This window comes from Myotis nattereri (genome assembly GCF_964212035.1).
Source record: "Myotis nattereri genome assembly, chromosome: 15".
Taxonomy (NCBI): Eukaryota; Metazoa; Chordata; class Mammalia; order Chiroptera; family Vespertilionidae; genus Myotis; species Myotis nattereri.
In genome coordinates, this window is record NC_138090.1 from 57,326,942 (window position 1) to 57,349,123 (window position 22,182).

Genomic DNA, 22,182 nt, shown 5'->3' on the forward strand with positions numbered 1-22,182 from the left:
ATACATACATAGTGGGGCCTTGACTTACGAGTGTCCCGACTAAGGAGTTTTTTGAGATACCAGCTGTCTCTCCGTTGATTGAGTTGACAAAGTAATTTGAGTTAACGAGCTCCTTAACGAGCTCGGTCTCGGAACGAATTAAACTCGTAAGTCAAGGCCCCACTGTATGTATATATACATACATACATACACACACACACACACACACACACACACACACACACACACACATATATATATATATATATATATATATAGATAGAGAGAGAGAGAGAGAGAGAGAGAGAGAGAGAGAGGGAGAGAGAGAGAGAGAGACTAAGCCAGTCATGGGCAAACTACGGCCCGTGGGCCGGATCCGGCCCGTTTGAAATGAATAAAACTAAAAAAAAAAAAAAAAAGACCGTACCCTTTTATGTAATCATGTTTACTTTGAATTTATATTAGTTCACACAAACACTCCATCCATGCTTTTGTTCTGGCCCTCCGGTCCAGTTTAAGAACCCATTGTGGCCCTCGAGTCAAAAAGTTTGCCCACCCCTGGTCTAAGGGAATCCCTAAGACTGACTGCCACACCCTCGGCCACACCAAGGGTCACAACAAAATCCTGGTGAGTCTTTAGAGAAGTAAATATGTATGTACCAGCCCTGAAACCCAGGCACGTGCCTCTGACCAGAATCGAACCCGGTACCATTCAGTCTGCAGGCCGACACTCTATCCACTGAGCCAAACCAGCCAGGGCTAATTTACCTTTTAAAGGCCTTGGCCAGCCCTAGATCGTTTGGCTCAGTGGATAGAGCATCGGCCTGCAGATTGAAGGGTCCCGGGTTCTATTTCCATCGAGGGCACATGCCCCAATTGTGGGCTCCACCCCCAGTGTGGGACATGCAGGAGGCAGCAGATCAATGATTCCCTCATCATTAATGTTTCTCTCTCTCTCTCTCCCTCTTCCTCTCTGAAATCAACAAAACAAAAATAAAATAAAGGCCTTGGCCACTGGGAAACCATTCTCTCTCCCCAACACTCTACCTGACCACTCTGTCCCTTTGTTGTGTTGTGACACCCACCTCCCACAGAGGCCCTGGCAGGAAACCAGTCCTCAGGGTCCCACTGTCCCTGTGAGCTACCACTACCATTACCATCCTGAACATGATTCCCTGTATTAATGTGATCTACGGTCCTGGCTCATATGGCTGCATCGGTTGAGCATCAACCCAGGCGCTGAGAGGTGGCAGGTTCCAGTCCTGGTCAGTCACAGGCCTGGGTTGTGGGCTGGACCCATAGAACGGGTTGTGCAACAGCAACAGATCCTTGTTTCTTGCTCATCACTGTTTGTCTGCCTCCCTCTTCCTTCCTTTCTATATTTAAAGTCAATTAAAAATATATGTGTAGGTGCTGGGGAAGATGTAGCAGCCTCTTCTCAGAGCCACCCCTTTGCCTGCGGACTTCTCTGGGGCCAGCAGCCACTCGACCTGGGGCCCGGGCCACGGGCCCAGCCGACGACCATGGCTCCGTGTCAAACCAGCAATTTGCAGGTGGCTGTGCCAAGGCGCCAGAGGCGGCGCGGGAGGACGAGGCCCGGCGGTGGAGGAGCCGCAGCTGCTGCAGGGAGCCGGCATCTGTAAGTGGTTTAACGAGCGCGTGGGGTTCGGCTTCCTGTCCATGACCGCCTGCGCGGGGGTTGCGCTCGGCCCACCCGTGGATGTCTGTGCACCAGAGTAAACTGCACTTGGGGGGCTTCCAGAGCCTGAAGGAGGGTGAGGCAGTGGAGTTCACCTTTAAGAAGGCCGCCAAGGGCCTGGAATCTATCCGAGTCACTGGCCCTGGTGAGGTGTTCTGTACTGGGAGTGAAAGGCGGCCAAAAGGGAAGGACACGCAGAAGGCGCAGATCAAAGGGAGACAGGTGCTACCGCTGCGGAGGTCCAGACCAGTGATGGCGAACCTCTGACACCTCTGACACGCGAACTCATTTTCTTGGTTGATTTTTCTTTGTTAAACGGCATTTAAATATATAAAATAAATATCAAAAATATGTCTTTGTTTGACTATGGTTGCAAAGATGAAAAAATTTCTATATATGACACGGCACCAGAGTTAAGTTAGGGTTTTTCCAAATGCTGACACGCCGAGCTCAAAAGGTTCGCCATCACTGGTCTACAGCATCACGCCAAGGAATCCAAGCTCCCACCCCAGCCCAAGAAGTGCCACTTCTACCAAAGCATCAGCCACATGGTGGCGTCCTGTCCACTGAAGGCCCAGCAGGCCCCCAGCTCACAGGGAAAGCCAGCCTACTTTCGGGATGAAGAAGAGATCCATAGCCCTGCCCTGCTCCCAGGTGCCCAGAATTGAGCCACAGTGGGTGCCGGGGGCTATGCTTTTGTGATCAGAAAGCTTCAAGGAGCAGGCATTGATCGGCAGATAGGAGAAAGTGGGGGCAGGGTGGGTGGGGGAAGCAGGCACTGCCAGGTATCTCTGGCCAGGTTCCACAGCATCACCCCCTCTTCCCTCTTGGCCGGGGCAAGGGGGGAAGGGGAGAGGCAAAGGAACTCCAACCACATTCGATCCAGACACCTGTGAGGGCTTTGGGGGAACAAAGCCCTACATTTGAGTCTCCACCCCCAGAATCTCCAGCTTTGGAAAGTGGCCTGGATAGGCAAGCTGTTTTCCTTTGAAAGAAGGACAAGGAATAATAATATTTCCCCTGGCAAAGTGAAAAGATTAACATGAGACCAGAACCCAGACCACAAACGACTGCATTCTGTGGGAGGGTTTTCCCACATCTTATCTCCTGGTAACCCACTCTTGGGATTGGGTGCTGAGAACTGTCCCCAAGCAAAGGGTGGTGACGAAAGGCAAAAGGGATGGTTGGGGAACAGCTGCAGACGTGCAGCTCCTCAGCTCACCCCCACCCCATTTCTGGACCAATACAATTGTATTTATTGGGTCCCTTGGCTAACTGCACCTCGGGTCCCACTCTCTCCCGGATGCCACTGCACTAGCTGTGTGCGAATGACGTATCTTGTGCATTTAGACTTTTTTCTTTTCGTAATATAAATATTCTGGGTTTCATATTTTTGTGTATTTTATTTTTTAAATATTTTATTGTGTTTTTTTTTACAGAGAGGAAGGGAGAGGGCTAGAGACTTAGAAACACTGAGAGAGAAACATCAATCAGCTGCCTCCTGCACTCCCCCCACTGGGGATGCGCCCACAACAAAGGCACATGCCCTTGACCGGAATCGAACCTGGAGCCCTTCAGTCCGCAGGCCGACGCTCTATCCACTGAGCCAAACTGGTTCGGCTTTTTGTGTATTTTAATCTACAGCCCTCATTCCTACACTGTGTTCTCAGGTACATGAGCAATCTCAGGGATAAGTGGGCAGGAGCTCGGGGTCTGCACAGCAGGAACACTTTGTTTCATCATCAGGGAGAACACCTATTTGGAGTGTATAGTCTATTGAACTACCTCATTTTTGCCAATTAGAGCAGGCTTTTCCGCCATAGTATCCTCTTTTTTAAAAAAATATATATTTCACTGATTTTTTACAGAGAGGAAGGGAGAGGGGTAGAGAGTTAGAAACATCAATGAGAGAGAAACATCGATCAGCTGCCTCCTGCACACCCCCTACTGGGGATGTGCCCGCAACCAAGGTATATGCCCTTGGCAGGAATCGAACCTGGGACCATTCAGTCCGCAAGTCGATGCTCCATCCACTGAGCCAAACCAGTTAGGACCATAGTATCCTCTTGAAACCCCTCCACCTTAATGTTTTGTGGAAGACTAGATTTTAATGGAGTAGCCTCATTACTTGATCTCTTACTAGAAGATTGGAAATTGGTCTGAACAGGAATCAGTGGTTGCTGCAAAGGTTAGGAGAGGCTGGGCTAGGTGAAAGGCACAGAGGGGAAGCCAAGATCAGATGCAGGTTGTCTATGTATGTGTAACTAAGGATCCCTGTCCCCATACCTCCATACCTGTAATCCCAGGGGTTTGGGACTCAACATCACATACCAGATCCATCCCGAACTGGACTGGGCTAGGCCTACCAGGCACAACAAGGTGTATGTGTGTGTTGATAAAGAGAGCTTTTAAGAACACTTACCATGCCCTGACCGGTTTGACTCAGTGGATAGAGCCTCGGCCTGTGGACTCAAGGGTCCCAGGTTCGATTCCGGACAAGGGCATGTACCTTGGTTGCGGGCACATCCCCAGTAGGGGGTGTATAGGAGGCAGCTGATCAATGTTTCTCTCTCATCGATGTTTCTGGCTCTCTGTCCCTCTCCCTTCCTCTCTGTAAAAAAATCAATAAACTTTATTAAAAAAAAAAAAAAAAAACACTTACCTCTCTACCCATCTTGAGCTGCCCAGGGGTGGATATATGAAGCAACGACTAAATTCCTTAACCTTTAAAAACTTGCCCTAACCGATTTGGCTCAGTGGATAGAGCGTCCGCCTGTGGATTCAAGGGTCCCGGGTTCGATTCTGGCCAAGGGCATGTACCTGGGTTGCGGGCATATCCCCAGTGGGGAGTGTGCAGGAGGCAGCTGATCGATGTTTCTAAATCTCTATCCCTCTCCCTTCCTCTCTGTGAAAAATCAATAAAGTATATCTTTAAAAAAAACAAAAAACTCTTTGCTTTTTCTCTTTGACTTCCAGAGAGACCATAAGCAATGGCTTCTCTGTGGTGCTCAGCCAGTGTCCTTCCCTGCTGCAGCAACGATTAGTGTCTTCGTAGCTAACAGAGAAAAGCGGGTTTCGTTAACATGCTGTGAGATCCCTGAAAACCTACCTCACTGTGTTGGGTGATGTGTGTCTGATCCTGGGTTCTTGTCCCCCCAACTGCTGCCCCCCTCTAGTTATTGTGTTTGTCTGGGCTTTGCAGGACTTCACAGTAGCTGATTTGGTGATTGCTAGGTGGTCTAGTCTGTGTAATGTGTTGGTCTTTCTCCATGTTCTTTTGGGGATTTATTGTTTACAAACTTCCTTTTTATTGAGAAAAATAGCCAAAGCATCTTTGAGAAAAGGTTCTGCACCAGGCATAAAGGATCTGAAACATAACCCTGGGAACACCTCTTTTTGAAGTGGGGGTCTTGAACCATCCTTTCTTTTGTTTTCTCTTCCCCTATTTTCTATTTTGGACCAGATCTTCTGTCCTTAAAATTTGACTCGGACCCTCTTCTAGCCGCACCCCAAAAAGCCCATTTACCCACATGCATACACATTTAAAGTGTGGGGTGTCACCCCGTCTCCTTAATGATTGGTGCAAAAATCCTGAAGAAGTTAAGAATACTCCATCCTTTCTTCCCAATATCCTGAGTGAAGACCGTTTCTTGATAGGTGATTCAGATTGCTATGTTTTAATCTCTAATCCTAGGGTAGAGAGCAGCAATGAGGGGGGCCTTTCATTTTGAAAGTGGTTGGGACACCAAGAAAGGGGAGATGAATGTATATCCACGTCACTCAGGAACTTTTATGTTGGTGCAAAAAAAAACTTATGTCAAAGTAGCCACACGATTGTTTAACAGGAGACAGACGAATGTAACTCCATGTTTACTGCTAGAAACCAAAGCTTTGTGTGAAATCTTGGGGTGGGAGGAAGAGAGGGTAGGAAAGCATGTACCTGTCCATTTTTTTCCCTGATTCCATCTCATGTCTAAACTGCAGGGGACTGAGCCCCCTTGGGCTTTGGTGACCTCCATCACTGGGGACTGTTTTATTTGATGGTTGATTTGGCTGTGCTGGGTACTTCCGCTTGCTATCACTTTGTAAAACACATGCTGACTTTTTCCCTTCCCCTCTTTTCCCTGGGAAAATAAAATGAATGAATAAAGACTTACTCCTACTGGAAAAATATATATATATATGTGTATATAAATGAAAATAGACCTAATATATGTATACACACACACACATGCTTATATATGTATAAACATACATATATATGTGGATATATATACATACACACACGTGTGCATATGTATATGTGTGTGTGTGTGTGTATATCTGATGGTTCCTGAAGGAGCTCAGTCTTAACTCTGAGCCTTTGCACATTCTGGTCCCTGTGCCTGGGAGGACCCCCCACCTCTCACTCCACTCGTCGCCAAAACCAGGGTCCACGTCATAAAGTTGAAGTATGGTACCTATTTGCTTTGTTTAACAACGGACAGGTTATATTTTGATTTTCGGAATTATATAAACCATCCCATTCGATTAAATGCCTTCTTGATTGTAATGTGAATATCCCATGGGTTGTGGTCATACTGGTCTTAGAAAGCACATTTTTCCTTCACCTGGAAAGGACAGCACAGTTATCCCAAGGTCAGAGGGCTCTAGACCCAAATCCGTAATTTAGATAACATGCCTAAGTTTAACCCAGGTTACCCAAGGGCTCTCGATAATGTGTTTATAACATGCTGTTTAAACTGCTTTTTGCAAACTAGGTTCCTCATTCCAGACCCTAGGGCTCCAGATAATGTATTTCTGTCAATTCAGTGACCCCCCTATAATTACCATGCTTATTTCAGCTTCTGTAAACTGCTTTTTGCGAGCCAGGCTCCTCATTCCAGACCCTGGGATGTAATCAATACCTTTGTGCTTTTTTGCCTATATAACCCTGGAGCTGCGACTGTCTTGTTGCTATGAGATTTGGGGAATGGCCCAGCATAGTCCCGGATTGCAATAAATGTGGCTCTATAACTCAACTTCTTAAGGCGTCCTTCTGTCATTCGCGGGGTACGTCACAACAAAGCCCCAGCCGTGGCCTTAGGACTCTGGGCTGAGTGTCCCCGGGGCCCAGGGCGGGAAGAGGGGCCGACGGCCCCACGGGCACCACGACCTCAGAGGCCACCAGAGAGTGAGGCCCTGACAGGAGCCCCACAGCCCCGACCCCCAGCGGCTCTGCCCCCGCAGGAACCGGTGGGAACGAAAGGGCTGAGGGCCGGGCACCCACCCCAGGACCCAGGGGCTCAGGCCCGCGGTCACCTGACGCGGAGATGCCCCTCCCTCAGGGCTGGTCCTCGGGCGCCCCCTGCTGCGCTGTGAGCTCACAGCCCCTCCTCCGCCCGCACTGCTGTCCTCCCTCCTGGAGGCGGCTCCTTCTCCGGGCGGTTGTGGGGACGTTCAGACCCGCACCTCAGGCCTCACCCTCTGCTGCTCACAACCACCCCCGGCCCCGCAGCCCGTCGCCCTCCCTCCCCTCACACCCGGGGCCCCACGAGGACTCACTGCGCTGGACGCTGCGCCCTGGGCGGCGGGACCCGAGCGGCGCGGGACCCGAGGCTGGAGGGTCCGATGGGGTGAGGCCGAGGGGCCTCTGTCGGCGGAGAGGAGTCGGGGAGGCGCGGACGCCCCAAAATCGAAGGTGGCGGCGCCACAGGCTCAGACACACCCTGCCCTTCGGGGCGCTGACTCCCCGTCCCCTCCTCCTCGCGACCGACGCGCTGCAGCCCGGGAGCCGGCGAACAGTTTGAAAAAGTCAAAATGTCCGCCAGGAGGAGGACACCGGAAGTCCCGCCCTAACCGGATGCACTGGCACAAAAACGTCCTGCGTGGGTGCATTGCCTTCTGGGTAATGTAGTTTTCTCAGCCGCCCAGGAGAGGGCTGGCTTTCCAGCCTGGGAACTTGGGGAACAAGGTGACGTGGCGCAGTCAGTGGCGCTGGGGGAGGAGATGGGAGCAGAGGCCGGGTTCACGGGGACAGACTGACAGGCCCCCCCCCCCCCCAGGGAACAGATCCCCCAAAGAACATATACACAGGGGAATAGTATTAACAATAAAAAATACATATTTCGAAAAGTGTTTCAAAGATAGGCCAGCTGGTGGCGCTGTTTGGTTGAGTGTCAACCTATGATCCAGGAGGTCAGATTCTATTCCTGGTTATGGCACATACGTGGGTTAAGGGTTCAATTCCCGGTGTGGGGGGGACTTGCAGGAGGCAGGTAATCAGTGATTTTCATTATTGATGTTTCTCTTTTTCACTCCCTCTGTCTAGTGTATATATATATATAGTATATATATAATATATAATATTGTATATATACAATATATATATAATGTATGTATATATACTTAAAGTATATCCATATATGCATAGCTCATGGACACAGATCATAATGTGGTGAGCTCCTACAAGCAATGGAGGCAGGGTAGTGGGAGGCAAAGGAGGAGCAGGAAGGGGGAAATGTGTGGCTCTGTGGGTGGGGTTGGACCCATGAACCAAGAGATCACTGGTTGCCAAAACCGGTTTGGCTCAGTGGATAGAGCGTCGGCTTGCGGACTGAAAGATCCCGGGTTCGATTCCGGTCAAGGGCATGTACCTGGATTGTGGGCACATCCCCAATGGGAGATGTGCAGGAGGTGGCTGATCGATGTTTCTCTCTCATCGATGTTTCTCTCTCCCTTCCTCTCTGAAAAAAAATCAATAAAATATATTTTTAAAAAAAGAGAGATCACTGGTTAATTCAGGCAGGGCATATGCCCAGGATGGGTGCTCAATCCCAGTAGGGGGCACGCAGGAGGCAGCTGATCAGTGATTCTCATCTTTGATGTTTCTACTTCTCCCTCTCCCTCTAGAAAATAAAAACATTTTTAGTTTTTTAAAAAATATATATTTTATTGATTTTTCTCAGAGAAGAAGAGAGAGCGTTAGAAACATCAATGAGAAAGAAACAGATCAGCTGCCTCCTGCACACCCCCCACTGGGGATGTTCCGGCAACCAAGGTACATGCCCTTGACTGGAATCTAACCTGGGACCCTTCAGTCCGCAGGCCGACGCTCTATCCACTGAGCCAAACCAGCTGGGGCTGAATGTATGTTTTAAAAAATTGTTTAAAACGTACCACTTAATTATTTTACACTAGAGGCCCGGTGCACAAAATTCATCCCTTGCGGTCCTGTCCCCGGGTTGTTCAGGAAGGTCGTCCCACCGGCTGGTCTAATTAGCATATTAGCTCCTTATCATATAGTATTTTATTATGAATGCTCTTGAGCATATTTGTTGCGACTGTATCTATACATTGGAAATAAAATATGATTTGCTACTGAAAATATCTTAGCAGGCCCATGTTCATTGCCATTATTTTGGCAGTTTCAAACTGGGAATGATGAGAGAAAAAAAAACACTGACAAGTACTACAGACCTCGACTTCAATTAATGTACTATTGGATGCGAAGACTTAGAACAGAGAAGAACGTTAGCAACGCAGATGAGCTGATACGTGTATCGTACAAGTGGGATTTGCTAGTAAATTGCACTTAGGACACAATCTGTGAAAAATAATTTTGCGTAATATATATTCAAATCATATAGTGCCAAATTGCAAAGGAGTCAGCTGAGTCGTTGAGGAATGAATGAATATATATGTCTTAGTTGCTGCACTTACCTCCTGATTAAAATAATAAATTCATTTTAAAAATTGGCAAAAGGTTCTGACCATACATTTCAACAAAGGAGGTAATGTCAGCGTATTAGTAAATAAATGCATGAAGAAACACTCACCATAAAAAACTTCTTAGTGAAATGGATTTAAAACAAAACAAGCTAACATTATACTCATTTCTGGGTCTACAATTTAAAAATAGTATGCAACCCGTGTGCTGGCAGGATTGTGGAAAAAGTAGAATTGTCATTGTTGTTGATGACTGGGAAGGCAAAGGGAAAGACGATTTTTAAAAAAATATATATTTTATTGATTTTTTGCAGAGAGGAAGGGAGAGGGATAGAGAGTTAGAAACATCGATGAGAGAGAAACGTCCATCAGCTGCGTCCTGCACATCTCCCACTGGGGATGTGCCTGCAATTGAGGCACATGCCCTTGACCAGAATCGAACCTGGGACCCTTGAGTCCGCAGGCAGACGCTCCATCCACTGAGCCAAACCGGTTAGGGCGGAAAGACGATTTTAGATCACAGTTCTGTTTATCATAAAAAGTAAGACTCACCTATATTGCAACAGTCAGATGAGTAAAACGTACATCTATGGAATGAACTGAACGCAATATTCCCAGCAGATTTATTTTTAATGCCCCAAACATGGAAATAACAGAAAGCATAGACAGATCAATGGATCAAGTGGTTACCCACAGAACATCAGAGACCTCAGCAATAAAATATAAATTATTCACAAAAGCATTAGTGGTTGAATCTCAAAGTAACTGTGTAGCTGAAGTAGACCAGTATTTGTGGAAGACTACACACCTTCCAGTGACCATAAAACTGTGAAAGATATGAACTCATCTTGCAAAGGAAGGAAAATCAATGCATGGAGGGCCAGGGAAGGCAGAGAGAGAGAGGAATTATGAAAGGGCGGGAGGGGGTAAATACAGGGTGTGGTAAAGCAGGTGTAGAGCTGTTGGCATGGAAATTAATACAATAATTAAAAAATAAAAATACAAGCAGAAACTCCCCCCTGCCAGTGAGCCGAGGCGGGGTGGGCACCATCCCTTGCTCTGAAAGGTCACGGGTTCCATTCCAACTCAGGGCACACGCCTGCCTGGATGCCCTGTAGGTGGCGTGCAGGAGGCAGCAGTTCGATGTTTCTTACTAATATCACCATTTCTCTCTCTCCCTGTTTCTGAGAAGTCAATAAAAATGTTTTTAAACATTTTAAATATATATATATTTAATATTTTTATTGATTTTAGAAAGGGAGAGGAAGAGAATAGAAATATCAATGATGAGAGAGAATCGTTGATTGGCTGTGTCCTCCTGCCCCCCATTGCTGATTGAGTATCCAACCTGGGCACGTGCCCTTGACCAGAATTGAACCTGGGACCGTTCAGTCCACAGGCTGACACTCTGTCTACTGAGGCAAACTGGCCAGGGCTAAATATATTTTTTAAAAAAGAGATAATAGCCCTGACTGGTTTGGCTCAGTGGATAGAGCGTTGACCTGCGGACTCAAGGGTCCCGGGTTCGATTCCGGTCGGGGGCATGTACCTTGGTTGCGGGCACATCCCTGGTGGGAGGTGTGCAGGAGGCAGCTGATCGATGTTTCTCTCTCATCGATGTTTCTATCTCTCTATCCCTCTCCCTTCCTCTCTGTAAAAAAATCAATAAAATATATTCTTTAAAAAATTAAGAGAATAAATTCTGTGTTTTGCATACTCACCTGGGTAAGTCTACTTTGGCCCTAAGCTGTAGATAAGTGGGAAATGCTCCTTTCACACGTGCTGGTTTACAGCTTTAGCCATCCATCCAGCTCACCAAATAGTACACACGAGAAAACTGCACTTTGTTGCGTGTCAGCTATAACTCTACCTAAAGGAAGACTTAAAAATATTTCCAAATGAAGGCCCAGATGTCCCTGTCTTGTTGGAAAACTAAAATGGAAACCCTATATGGGCTCTACCATTTCTCCTCTAATTTCCTGGGAGGACCAGCCTTGCCCCAGTGGCAGCAAATACTGGCAAGCAGGGAAGACTGTGGCCATCAGAATCACAGGAATGCTGACTGGGTCACAGATGCCACATCCTGGCACTGACCACAGGCTTACCCTTCCTCGAGCTTTGAGGTCTGGCCTGTTGACCACACCTTGAGGTGCACACACACCCCAGAGAGGCCAGAAGAGGACACAAATCTTTAGAATTTTCCACCTAAAAACGACTTCAGCTGCAGGAAACAGTCAAGGGATGTCCTGAGAATACCCCCACACAAAGACCACACAGGCCACAGGCCCCGGCACATTCCTGGGTAACGTTCAGAAGAGGCGCTATTCACCTAACTCACTGCAGTATTTCCCACTCACTATGAATAGAGGGGTTCTGACCCAATTGTAGTTCCACCAGAGTGTTTTAAAAAAAAAATACATTTTATTGATTTTTTAAAGAGAGGGAGAAGGATAGAGAGTTAGAAACATCGATGAGAGAGAAACATGAGAAGTATCGATCAGCTGCCTCTTCCACACCCCCTACTGGGGATGTGCCCGCAACCAAGATACATGCCCTTGACCGGAATCGAACCTGGGACCCTTCGGTCTGCAGGCTGATGCTCTATCCACTGAGCCACACCGGCCAGGATGCCCTCAGTCTTGTAACAAATGGCACCAGCCTATGAACCGTACATCACGGCACACGGCTCCCTACAGTATGTGGGGAAGCATTTCCCTGAACGCGGCTGAGGATTATGTCGGATGCACTGGGAATGGCAAATATAATCCGTATTGTTCCCAGAAGCACAACAGTGACCTCCTCTTCTGGGCGACGCATGCCCTCGGAGATAACAGAGGCACCAGACTGCAAATCCGCACCACAAAGCCAGGCACACTTTCCCTCAAGGCCTTGGGCAGCAATACAACAATCGGCCAATACTGGACAAGGAGTGACTTTCTGCGATTGTTAGGAGCCTTCCAAAGCACAGGAAGCTTGGGACCCACCGTATCTGTTTGCCTCTCCACGCCGACGGAGCAGAACTTTCCTCTCAAATCATCCCAGGGATTTACCAAAAATAAATAAATTAAAGGTACAAAATAAAAAAACACCTTTACGAAATATCATAAACCGGAACAGAGGAGAGCAAGGAGTCTGCAGGTTGGTGAATCAGAACCCGAAGGAATTCCTCACACCGTACTGCGAGAACCACCATGTCCCTGAAGGAGGTAGGGCCTCTTAGCTGAGGACGGGAGCCCTGGATGGACCCTGGGTCAGGTCCATTCCCTGGTCAGAGGTAAAGGCATGAAGACCCTGCCAAGAGCTCAGAGTGTTCATGATTCTCTCAAGCACAAGGGAGAACGCAGAACGCCTTCCCCTGAGCGCCCACGGGTGGCGGCGGACGCGCGCTCCTCTGGCGGGCCGGGTGCCAAGAGGTGAAACTCTCCCACCACACACACTCAGCTGGAAGGCAGTGAGCTAGTCGGTCTGGGCATGTTGGCGAGTGCCCTTGTACGTCAAGTTTCACTTGTACCCGACACTGAGGAGGAATCCCGCAGCGTCCGTTCCACTGCAAGGGATTTACATTCCGGTAAATGCGACGCCAAGCGTCTCCTTCAGCGTGTCATTCTAAGTGAGAAAAAATGCAGCGTTCCCGGCACATTGAATACTTTCCCTGGGGTGACCACCGGGGTTTTCCGTGAGTTTCGATCTTTGGCCGAAAGACTCCCCACAATCACTAGTCACATGGCATTTCTCTACTCTAAAGTCTCTTGTGGCTAAGGGGATGGTTACTGCCCCTAAAGCGTTTCTAACATAAACTACTTAAACGCTTTTCACCAATGTGAATTCTGAGGTGTTTACTGAAGCAAGACCTTTGACGGAAGGACTTCCCACACTCTCTGCACTCGCACGGCTATTCTCTAGTGGGAATTCTGTGGTATTGAATGAGGGTGGGCCTTAAACGGAAGGCCTCCCCGCAATCAGTACACTCAAACGGCTTCTATCCAGGGTGAACGCTCTGGTGTTCTCTGAAGGACTTCCCACAATGAGGACACACATACAACTCTTCTCATTGTGAGACCATCAGAATGTCTAGCAATAATGGCCAACCGAGCATTTGATGTGACATCAGTAGTTTCATCAAGAGAAACAGAAAAATATTTACAAGTATTTAAGTCTTTTTTTCATTGATGTTGTACGTTTTTGTTAAGACCTATCATTCTGTCTTTGATAGTATTTCTACTGAGTGGTAACTCAGAAATTCTTTTAATAATATCATCTTTATTTTTCATATCGTGAAATAGAGCTGGTGCACATCTTAAAAATGTTTCCTTAATAAATTCTCTGTCACTGAGGGCTTTTCCATGCTGAGCTATGGAGTGAGCAATACAGTAACTTGCTGATGTTAAATTTGTAGAGCATCTTACAAATGTAATGATGGAATTTGATTGACTTTTATAGGGGTGTAGCTGCCTAGAAATGTATTCCTTCCTTTCATCAATAATTTTTTTCAAGAGCTGACAATAATTAGTTTCAAAATGTCTCTTTACATTCCACGTTCTGCTTACTACCGTCTCATTACACAGTATGCACAATGATCTGTTTTCTGTCGACAATCCCGTGCATCTCGGTCCATATGTCTTTAAAGGCTTGGCTACTGCTACTTCCACTTCCTTTATCATTCAATCTTGCTTTTTTATTCTTTTGATTCTCCATCACAAGGCTGCAAAAATAAATAAATATAAATCACGGCGTTTTTTATAAAAGGTTGATAGGTTTCTTACCTATTAACTTTTTGCAGTGCTGTTGCACTGACTCCTGGTGCAAAACAATTCAAAGATAGTATGAATAACCAACAAGTATATGGTGCTGTAATCAATGATCCGACACGCAGAATGTCTCGTCGAGCACTGTTGCATTGTATATCTTTTTCTTCTTCTAACCCTCCCACTCCTGTCTCCTAACCAACATGGCGATCAAGTGCGTCCGTTTGCCGAATGCACCGGAAGCTTACCCGAGGCACATGTTGACTATAATGAGGCCGTTTCCAGAATTGGGCATTTTGTCACTCGAGTAAAAATAAAATGTCTTGAGTAAAGATTAATCTATAGTGCAATTCTTAACCTTTTTATATTAATGTCAATATTGGAACAATGTGTCTTGGATGTTTTCCCTAAGGTATGTATCCTTGCTACCAACACCGATGTACATGTTTACATCCGGTTTCAGAATTGCTTTATTGATCATGAGTAACCTGAGTAATAATATTCCCCGAGTGATGTCCAACCCTGGCCGTTGCGAGAGACAAATATTTGAATTATGCTGTTTTTTGTCTCTGTCGGTGCGTGTCACCGAAATGAGTTCGCGTGTCACCTCTGACACACATGTCACAGGTTCGCCATCACTGAACTAGACAGATAATAGTTTACCGTCAAGATTTCAACCTACAAATTTTTCTTTATTTCCTTTTTACCTATGTGTGGGGAAAGCATGTGTCTTATGAAATTATACAATTAAGGGTTCACAGGACTAAACACATCTTGATTGTCATTCTAACATTTTATGACTAAATATTTCCAATGAAAGTATAAGGTGATAATGAAGCAGGAAAAGCAATCCTTTAAGAAACTTAGTATTTATATATACAGCACCAATTCCCCAATGAGCTCAAAATCAAAGCCTGCAAAGTAGGCAGGAAGCAAACAAATTCTGCAGAGGCCACATTTGACAGTTAAAATTTGGCAACAAATTATTTAGCTTACCTTCTTTTTTGGAGATGGAGATCTGGACTTTGATCGGCTGTCAAAACACGAGAAATTCTATTAAGAAAAAGTACTAACCAATCCCTTTCTTACAGTCACAATATCATGAAATGAACCCCCAAATTCTCCTGAAATTTAAATGTCAGGCTGCAATTAAACTGGGGAAAAAAAATGCCCATCAGCTTTTGCTAACAAAAGCCCATCTTCCAACTCGCCTTCATAAAATGAACTGCTTTTATCATGATTGATCTGATAAAAGCTCACCTATCTCAGAATGCTTCTCCATGCACCTACAGGTTCTAACAAGAGCCTCTAACACCAAGGTTACAAACTGCTTTCTTTTTTCTTTTTAAATATATTTTATTGATTTTTTACAAAGAGGAAAGGAGAGAGATAGAGAGTTAGAAACATCAATGAGAGAGAAACATCGATCAGCTGCCTCCGGCACATCTCCCACTGGGGATGTGCCGGCAACCCAGGTACATGTCCTTGACCGGAATCGAACCTGGGACCTTTCAGTCCGCAGGCCGATGCTCTATCCACTGAGCCAAACCAGTTAGGGCCAAACTGCTTTCTGACTGCTCCCCGACATTCCCTCGTCCAGGACATCACCCAGAAGAGGCCACCAAGTACAAATGAAGTTCTAAAGTTCAGTTCATTAACAAGGTACCGAGTTCCCACTCAACACCTAGGCTTAGAGTTGGCACCTGAAGCCTCAATAATTCAGAACACTTTGAACTCTGTGGATATTGGTGCCATAGAACGAGAGCATTGTTCAGCTTTTCACCCTTACCTGCTTCTTGGTCGTGAAATAGACCTGGATCTTGATCTTGACCTTGACCGTGATCTTAAAAACAAAAATTACCCCAATTAGTCCACACTAGTAATTTCCTTACACACCTTCTGAGCACCTCATTAGGCAGGCTCGGAACAGAAGCTAGAACTGAGCAAGATGCCACTCTTGCCTTGTATCAGGCTAAGATTCAACACGTTGCCACATTTTCAACAAGGTCTAGTATCAAATAAATAAGGAACTACCGTTTTAATCATTTGCTTCTACCATACCCAATGAGCTAGATTGTTAGGAAAGTATCCAAGAGAAAGTAAATGGTTTTCATTTAAGACTGATATGATTTGATTTTATCTTAAAATCATGTTTACCCATATGTACACTATTTCCCTAACACCTTTCTAAGGTCTCAAATTCACCGCATCATGCCAAATTACGTCCTTAAGAAACTCTCTTTTGTCATTAAGACGTGACAACCCAAACACAAATAAGCGGGGGATGGTATGTACTAGAAATACCTCGATCCTTTTACAGAACCGGACCCAGACCGTCGGGGTGAGGCGGAGCGTGACCTACGAAGGGACACAGATCTTGATCGTCGAGGAGATGCCGATCTCGACCTAAAAATTAAATCAAAGAGGTTTAGGTCCATCTCCAGTTTAAGTATTTTTTATTGCTCGTTAAAACGTGCATTAAAGATCTCTCACCTCCTTCCCCTGCTCCTGCTCCTGCTCCGTGAGCGAGAATATCGTCTACCTCTGGATCTCGAATGTGACCTAGACCGTGACCTATTTCTCAAGTTGGGAAAGTAACAAAATGTTAGATGGTAACTTGTATTTATAGTGTCTGTCCTGCTGAAATCAAGTCTCAAAACTATTTAAATTTACTATCTCATTTGGAAATAAATTCTGGGCCTATTAGTTGTCCAGTTTTTTTTTTAACTACCTAAAAAAAGATTTGTTAAAGGCTGAATTACATCTTAGAATTACATAATATCAAACACTGTAATGTGTATTTAAAATAAACCTTGCAAGTTTGCAGGTCGACCTTCTTTGGCCCGTGGTCTAGTAGTAGATCTAGACGATATAGAAGTATCTACAGCCGTTCGCTGCATCTAGATGTTTTCTTCAATCTAACGACGATCAAACCGACAGCCAAATGAGCCAGGTGAGGCTTGATTGACGCAAGAAGATTTTTCTAGTTGGAAACGTGGTCAATCTGGTGTTCCTCGTTCTAAACTGGAGGGGGCCCCAATTGTAAGCCAAATTTACTGTTACGGCGATCACCGACTCAAATTTTCTGCCCTTTAAAGAATAAGGTGCCGAAACCGGTTTGGCTCAGTGGATAGAGCTTCGGCCTGTGGACTGAAAGGTCCCAGGTTCGATCCTGGTCAGGGGCATGTACCTGGGTTGCAGGCACATCCCCAGTGGGGAGTGTGCAGGAGGCAGCTGATCGATGTTTCTCTCATCGATATTTCTAACTCTATCTCTCTCCCTTCCTCTCTGTAAAAAATCAATAAAATATATTTAAAACAAAACAAAACAAAGAATAAGGTGAAGCTAGGTGTAGATGACTCGAGGAGATCTGGCCTCTTACGCTGATCACCTCAAGGGGTAGGACAGTGATGGCGAACCTATGACACGCGTATCAGAGGTGACACGCGATCTCATTTTTTTGGTTGATTTTTCTTTGTTAAATGGCATTTAAATATATAAAATAAATATAAAAAATATAAATCTTTATTTTACTATGGTTGCAAATATCAAAAAATTTCTATATGTGACACGGCACCAGAGTTAAGTGAGGGTTTTTCCAAATGCTGACACGCCGAGCTCAAAAGGTTCGCCACCACTGGACTAGGAGGATCTTAATTGTCCGAGTTGCAAGGTGCCTCAGCATGTCATAAGGCTCGTGACATTCTGAATCAAGGCGACTGACTCAAACAAAGAAACCTGCAAGGTTCTGACCAGGTTGATGATTAATATATTAACATTTGCTTAATTAAAAAACTGTAAAAATACATCTGTACAATTAACATTCAAATTTATATAAAAATATTAGTTTCTGCCTTGCTAATAAAAGAATTACTTCATGAACCAGTACAGCAACCATTCCCTTAAAATAAGTACCTGCTTCTTCTTCGTCGGCTAAAGCGATGACAATAATAAGCATAATGTCCCTTCTCACCACACTCATAGCATCTATCATTTGGATCAAAGGGATGTCGGGCAGGTGGTCTATCCAAATAAGATCTCCGAGGCATGCCTGTTGATAGTTCAACCCTCACTCGGGAATCACAAATCACCCTGCAAAAGAGAAGCAACAAAATTCTAATGCTAAAAAAAATACATACCACCTCTGGATCTGGAACTTTCCATCCCTCTGTTTTCACAGGCTTCAGCTATCTCTGTAGCCCTTTGAAGGCCACCTCCGCTCCCTTTCATAAGCAAATAAAATGATTAGCTATTTACATTTTCCTCTAGACCAGTGGTTCTCAACCTTCCTGATGCTGCGACCCTTTCATACAGTTCCTCATGCTGTGCTGACCCCCAACCATAACATTATTTTCGTGGCTACTTCATCACTGTAATGTCGCTGCTGTTATGGATCCTAATGTAAATGTCTGATATGCAGGATGTATTTTCATTGTTCGTGACCCGCAGGTCGAGAACCGCTGTGATAGAACCCAAGCTTAGCACCCTCGTTACCCAGCCCAGCAGACCGTCCTCAGGAACCGAAGTTTCGTAACTGGCATCTGACTTACTTGCCATCCAGGCCTCGAACTGCATCTTCTGCATCTCTCGGGTCTTCAAACCCCACAAAGGCAAACCCCGGAGGATTCCTTGCAATCCACACAGTTGTTAAGGGGCCATAGTAACTGAAAGCCCTTTCTAACTCTCCTTTGCCAGCACCAGTTGCCAGGTTACCAACATACACCTTAGTTTCTGTTTAAAAATGCAAACAGAAGAACACTCATTAGGCAAAATGTGACCCAAGTTTGAACGAATGCTTTGCACACCCTTGAGACCGTTCCAAACATTGTTTTGTGCTCTTCTCAGGAACCGAACGTGGTCTTAAAGCCAGCAAAGTCGGCACATTTCTCAAGAGCTGGGCGTACGACACAGTTCTTCACGTTCTAAAGGGTGTCCCAAAGTTCACACAAGAAGTAATTTTGATAGAAAACAGAGGTTTATAATTAAAAATTGTAAATTTTTTATTGATTCATAAAGTATACAGTATAGGGTCATGTACGCAATAGAATATCTTATGGAATAGAACATTGGGTAAATGGCCTCCACGGCTTTGCTGGCACATACGCCCGAGAAACAATTCAATTCCTGCATGAGTCATTTCCTGGTCGTGTAATTTCCCCGTTTTGGTGATCAGAATTGGCCGCCCAGATCATGTGATTTAACGTGGTTGGACTTCTTCCTTTGGGGTTTTTTGAAGTCTAAGGTTTATGCCAACAAGCCCAGGACCACCCAAGCCTTGCAGGAGGAAACTGAGCGCTTTATCAACGAAATTCAGCCACATTTAATGCAAAACAACGGTCATGGAAAACATCAACAAAAGAGTGCGTATGTGCCAGCAAAGCTGTGGAGGCCATTTACCCACATGCTATTCCATACATAACCCTAGGCCAGTCATGGTGAACCTTTTGAGCTCGGCGTGTCAGCATTTTGAAAAACCCTCACTTAACTCTGGTGCCGTGTCACATATAGAAATTTTTTGATCTTTGCAACCATAGCAAAACAAAGACTTATATTTTTTATATTTATTTTATATATTTAAATGCCATTTAACAAAGAAAAATCAACCAAAAAAAATGAGTCCGTGTGTCACCTCTGACACGTGTGTCAGAGGTTCACCATCACTGCCTGATACTGTATCCTTTATGAATCAACAAAAAAATTACAAATTTTAATGACAAACCTGTGTTTTCTATCAAAATGACTTCTTGCGTGAATTTGGGGACACCCTTTCATACGGTGGGGAAACGCCTCAGAAAACACGGGAGCAATTGGAGCGGGACAGTCCGCGCAGGAGGCAGTCCCGGCAGCCTCGGGGCTGGGAGCGGGCGGACCCGGGCGGCGGGAGGCAGCGGCGGGCCCGCCTGGGGGGCCGGACCCGGAAGAGCAGGGCTGCACCGGCTCCCCACCTCCGTGGCAACTGCCCCGGGCGCCCGCCCCGGTCCTATCCCGCGCCCGAAAGAGCCGCGAGAGAAGGGAGAGAAGCCAGCCGGCCGCCGGGCGGAAAAGGCGCGTCCCCGCTTCCGCCCCGCGGCTCGGCCCAGCCGCAGGACGGGAACGCGTGGCTCGGAGCCGCCGGTGGTGTCCGGGGTCTGATTCACCCGTCACCTCCCGGCTGCGACCAGACTCTCCGCTAAAGTGGCGGGAAAGCGGCCGGGAGACACGCCGCCGGGCGCGCTCGTGATTGCGCGCAAAATGGCAGCCGAGGGCGGGGGACGCCCGGCGGTTCCCAGGGCAACGGTCAAGCAGGGGCCGGGCGCCTGCCTGGGGTCGGGGCGCGAGACCGGAAGTGCCCGGGGATTAACCTGGAACTCGACCCAGACCGACACCCACCCTCCCCGACTCCCCTCAACACCCGCCCGCTCCGCCTCCGGCTTCGTACGGTGCGCGCCCAGGCCGCCATGACGTACGCGGAAGTACCGTCTCCCAACCGCCGCGCCAGCCCCACGGCCTCGCAGGCCTCACCCTCTGACCTTCTCGGTACCGCCCGTAGCGCGACATGATGACTGGCCCGCGAGCGGGCTCGGCTCGTGCAGCTCGCGGAGCCCAGGATCCGAGTGACGCGAGCAGCAGCAAAGACCACGCGCACCAACGGCCCCAGCGGCATCTACGAGGAAGTGCCTGGGTTCCGGCTGATATATCCGCGGCGGCTGGGTCTCTCTGCGCATGCGTCACCAAGGAGCTGGGCGGAAACGACACCGGAGCGGCGGCGTAGGGGGGGGGGCGGGACTGAAGAGCGTAAAGGACCAATCACAAGCGGAGGGGTCCGTTTCCATGGGAACGTCGGCTCAGTGGGTATAGCGTAGGCCTGTGAAGGGAAGGATCCCGCCTTGATTCTGGTCACGGGCAGGTACCTATGTTGTAGGCTCCTCCCTGATCCAGGCCCAGCGGAGGCTCTTGGAGGAGACAACCAATCGATGTGTTTCTCTCACACCCGTATTTCTTTTATTTTATTTTATTTTATTTTATTTTATTTTATTTATTTTATTGCTTAAAGTATAACAAAGGGTATTACATGTGTCCTTTTTTTTTCTCCCGCCCTCACATCAGTATTTCTCTCTTTCCCTGTCTCTTCCACTCTCTCTTAAAAATCAATGGGAAAATATCCTCATGCGAGAATTTAAAAAATAATTATATTCCAGCTGGTATGGCTCAGTGGTTGAGCCTCAACTTAGGAACCAGGAGGTCAAGGTTCAATTCCTGGTCAGGGCACAAGCCTGGTTTGCCAGCTGATTTCCCAGGGAGGGGGGGGGGCCGGGGGCGGCATCCAGTATGCAGCTAATCAGTGAGTCTCTCCCACCATTGATGCTTTCATCTCTCCTTTTCACTCTCTCAAAAGCAATATAAATATTTTTAAAAAAAGAATATAATAATCTATAATAAAAGGATAATATGCTAATTACACCAGACATCCTTCTGTCCTTGCAGATGAAGCTGGGGCTGTGAGGGAAACCCAGGTTCTGGCTGCCTGCCAATGGCCAGAGGGAAGCCGGTGTTGGCAGCCAGGGGAAGGAAGGCCTATTCTTGCACATATTGTGTGCATCGGACCTCCAGTATATACATATATGCATAGCCCATGGACATAGACAATAAGGTGGGGGGGGGGGGGGCTAGAAGTCATGGTGGAAGGTAGACAGAGGCAAAGGGGGAGGAGAGAAATGGGAGGAAATCTGTAATAGTCAACAATATATAAAAAAGTGTTGAAATTGACCCAACAAAACCAAAATGAGTGTCGGCCATCACTTTTTCTCCCAACCCTTGTAACCAAAACCATGCCTGTGCCTGTGTTTTTAGAGGGTGTGCCAGGCATAACTGTTCGGGAACAGGAAGCAGCCTGGACCAGGACGGCCTCAGGTTGGCCTGTAATGTTGGAGTTCTTGACTTCCTGCTGAAAAGATTTCACAACGTGAATTCAGATTTCCAGCACGTTTATTGAAGCTGGGGACAATGAAAACAAATGTAGGCCCTGGGATAGAGCAAGCAACAGCAGAGACTAGGCGGGGCTTCCAGGGCTCT

The 22,182-nt window shown here is 46.8% G+C and overlaps 1 protein-coding gene and 1 pseudogene across 2 annotated transcripts; one reads left to right on the top strand and one right to left on the bottom strand.

Moving 5' to 3' along the window:
* Positions 1–1,146: 1,146 nt before the first annotated feature.
* LOC308530748 (protein lin-28 homolog A-like) lies at positions 1,147–2,346 on the top strand (annotated as a pseudogene). The gene is made up of 3 exons: positions 1,147–1,198; positions 1,458–1,925; positions 2,158–2,346. The product of its transcript is annotated as a protein lin-28 homolog A-like (transcript).
* An 11,086-nt stretch (positions 2,347–13,432) lies between these two features.
* Positions 13,433–20,824, bottom strand: LOC308530558 (serine/arginine-rich splicing factor 7-like). The gene is made up of 8 exons (XM_081107278.1): positions 20,640–20,824; positions 18,681–18,861; positions 18,046–18,222; positions 16,624–16,704; positions 16,435–16,536; positions 15,920–15,973; positions 15,127–15,163; positions 13,433–14,087 (listed from the first exon to the last, which is right to left on the bottom strand). The coding sequence occupies exons 1-8, from the start codon at positions 20,665–20,667 to the stop codon at positions 14,061–14,063; spliced, it is 687 nt and encodes a 228-aa protein (XP_080963404.1). The 5' UTR covers positions 20,668–20,824; the 3' UTR covers positions 13,433–14,060.
* Positions 20,825–22,182: the final 1,358 nt, after the last annotated feature.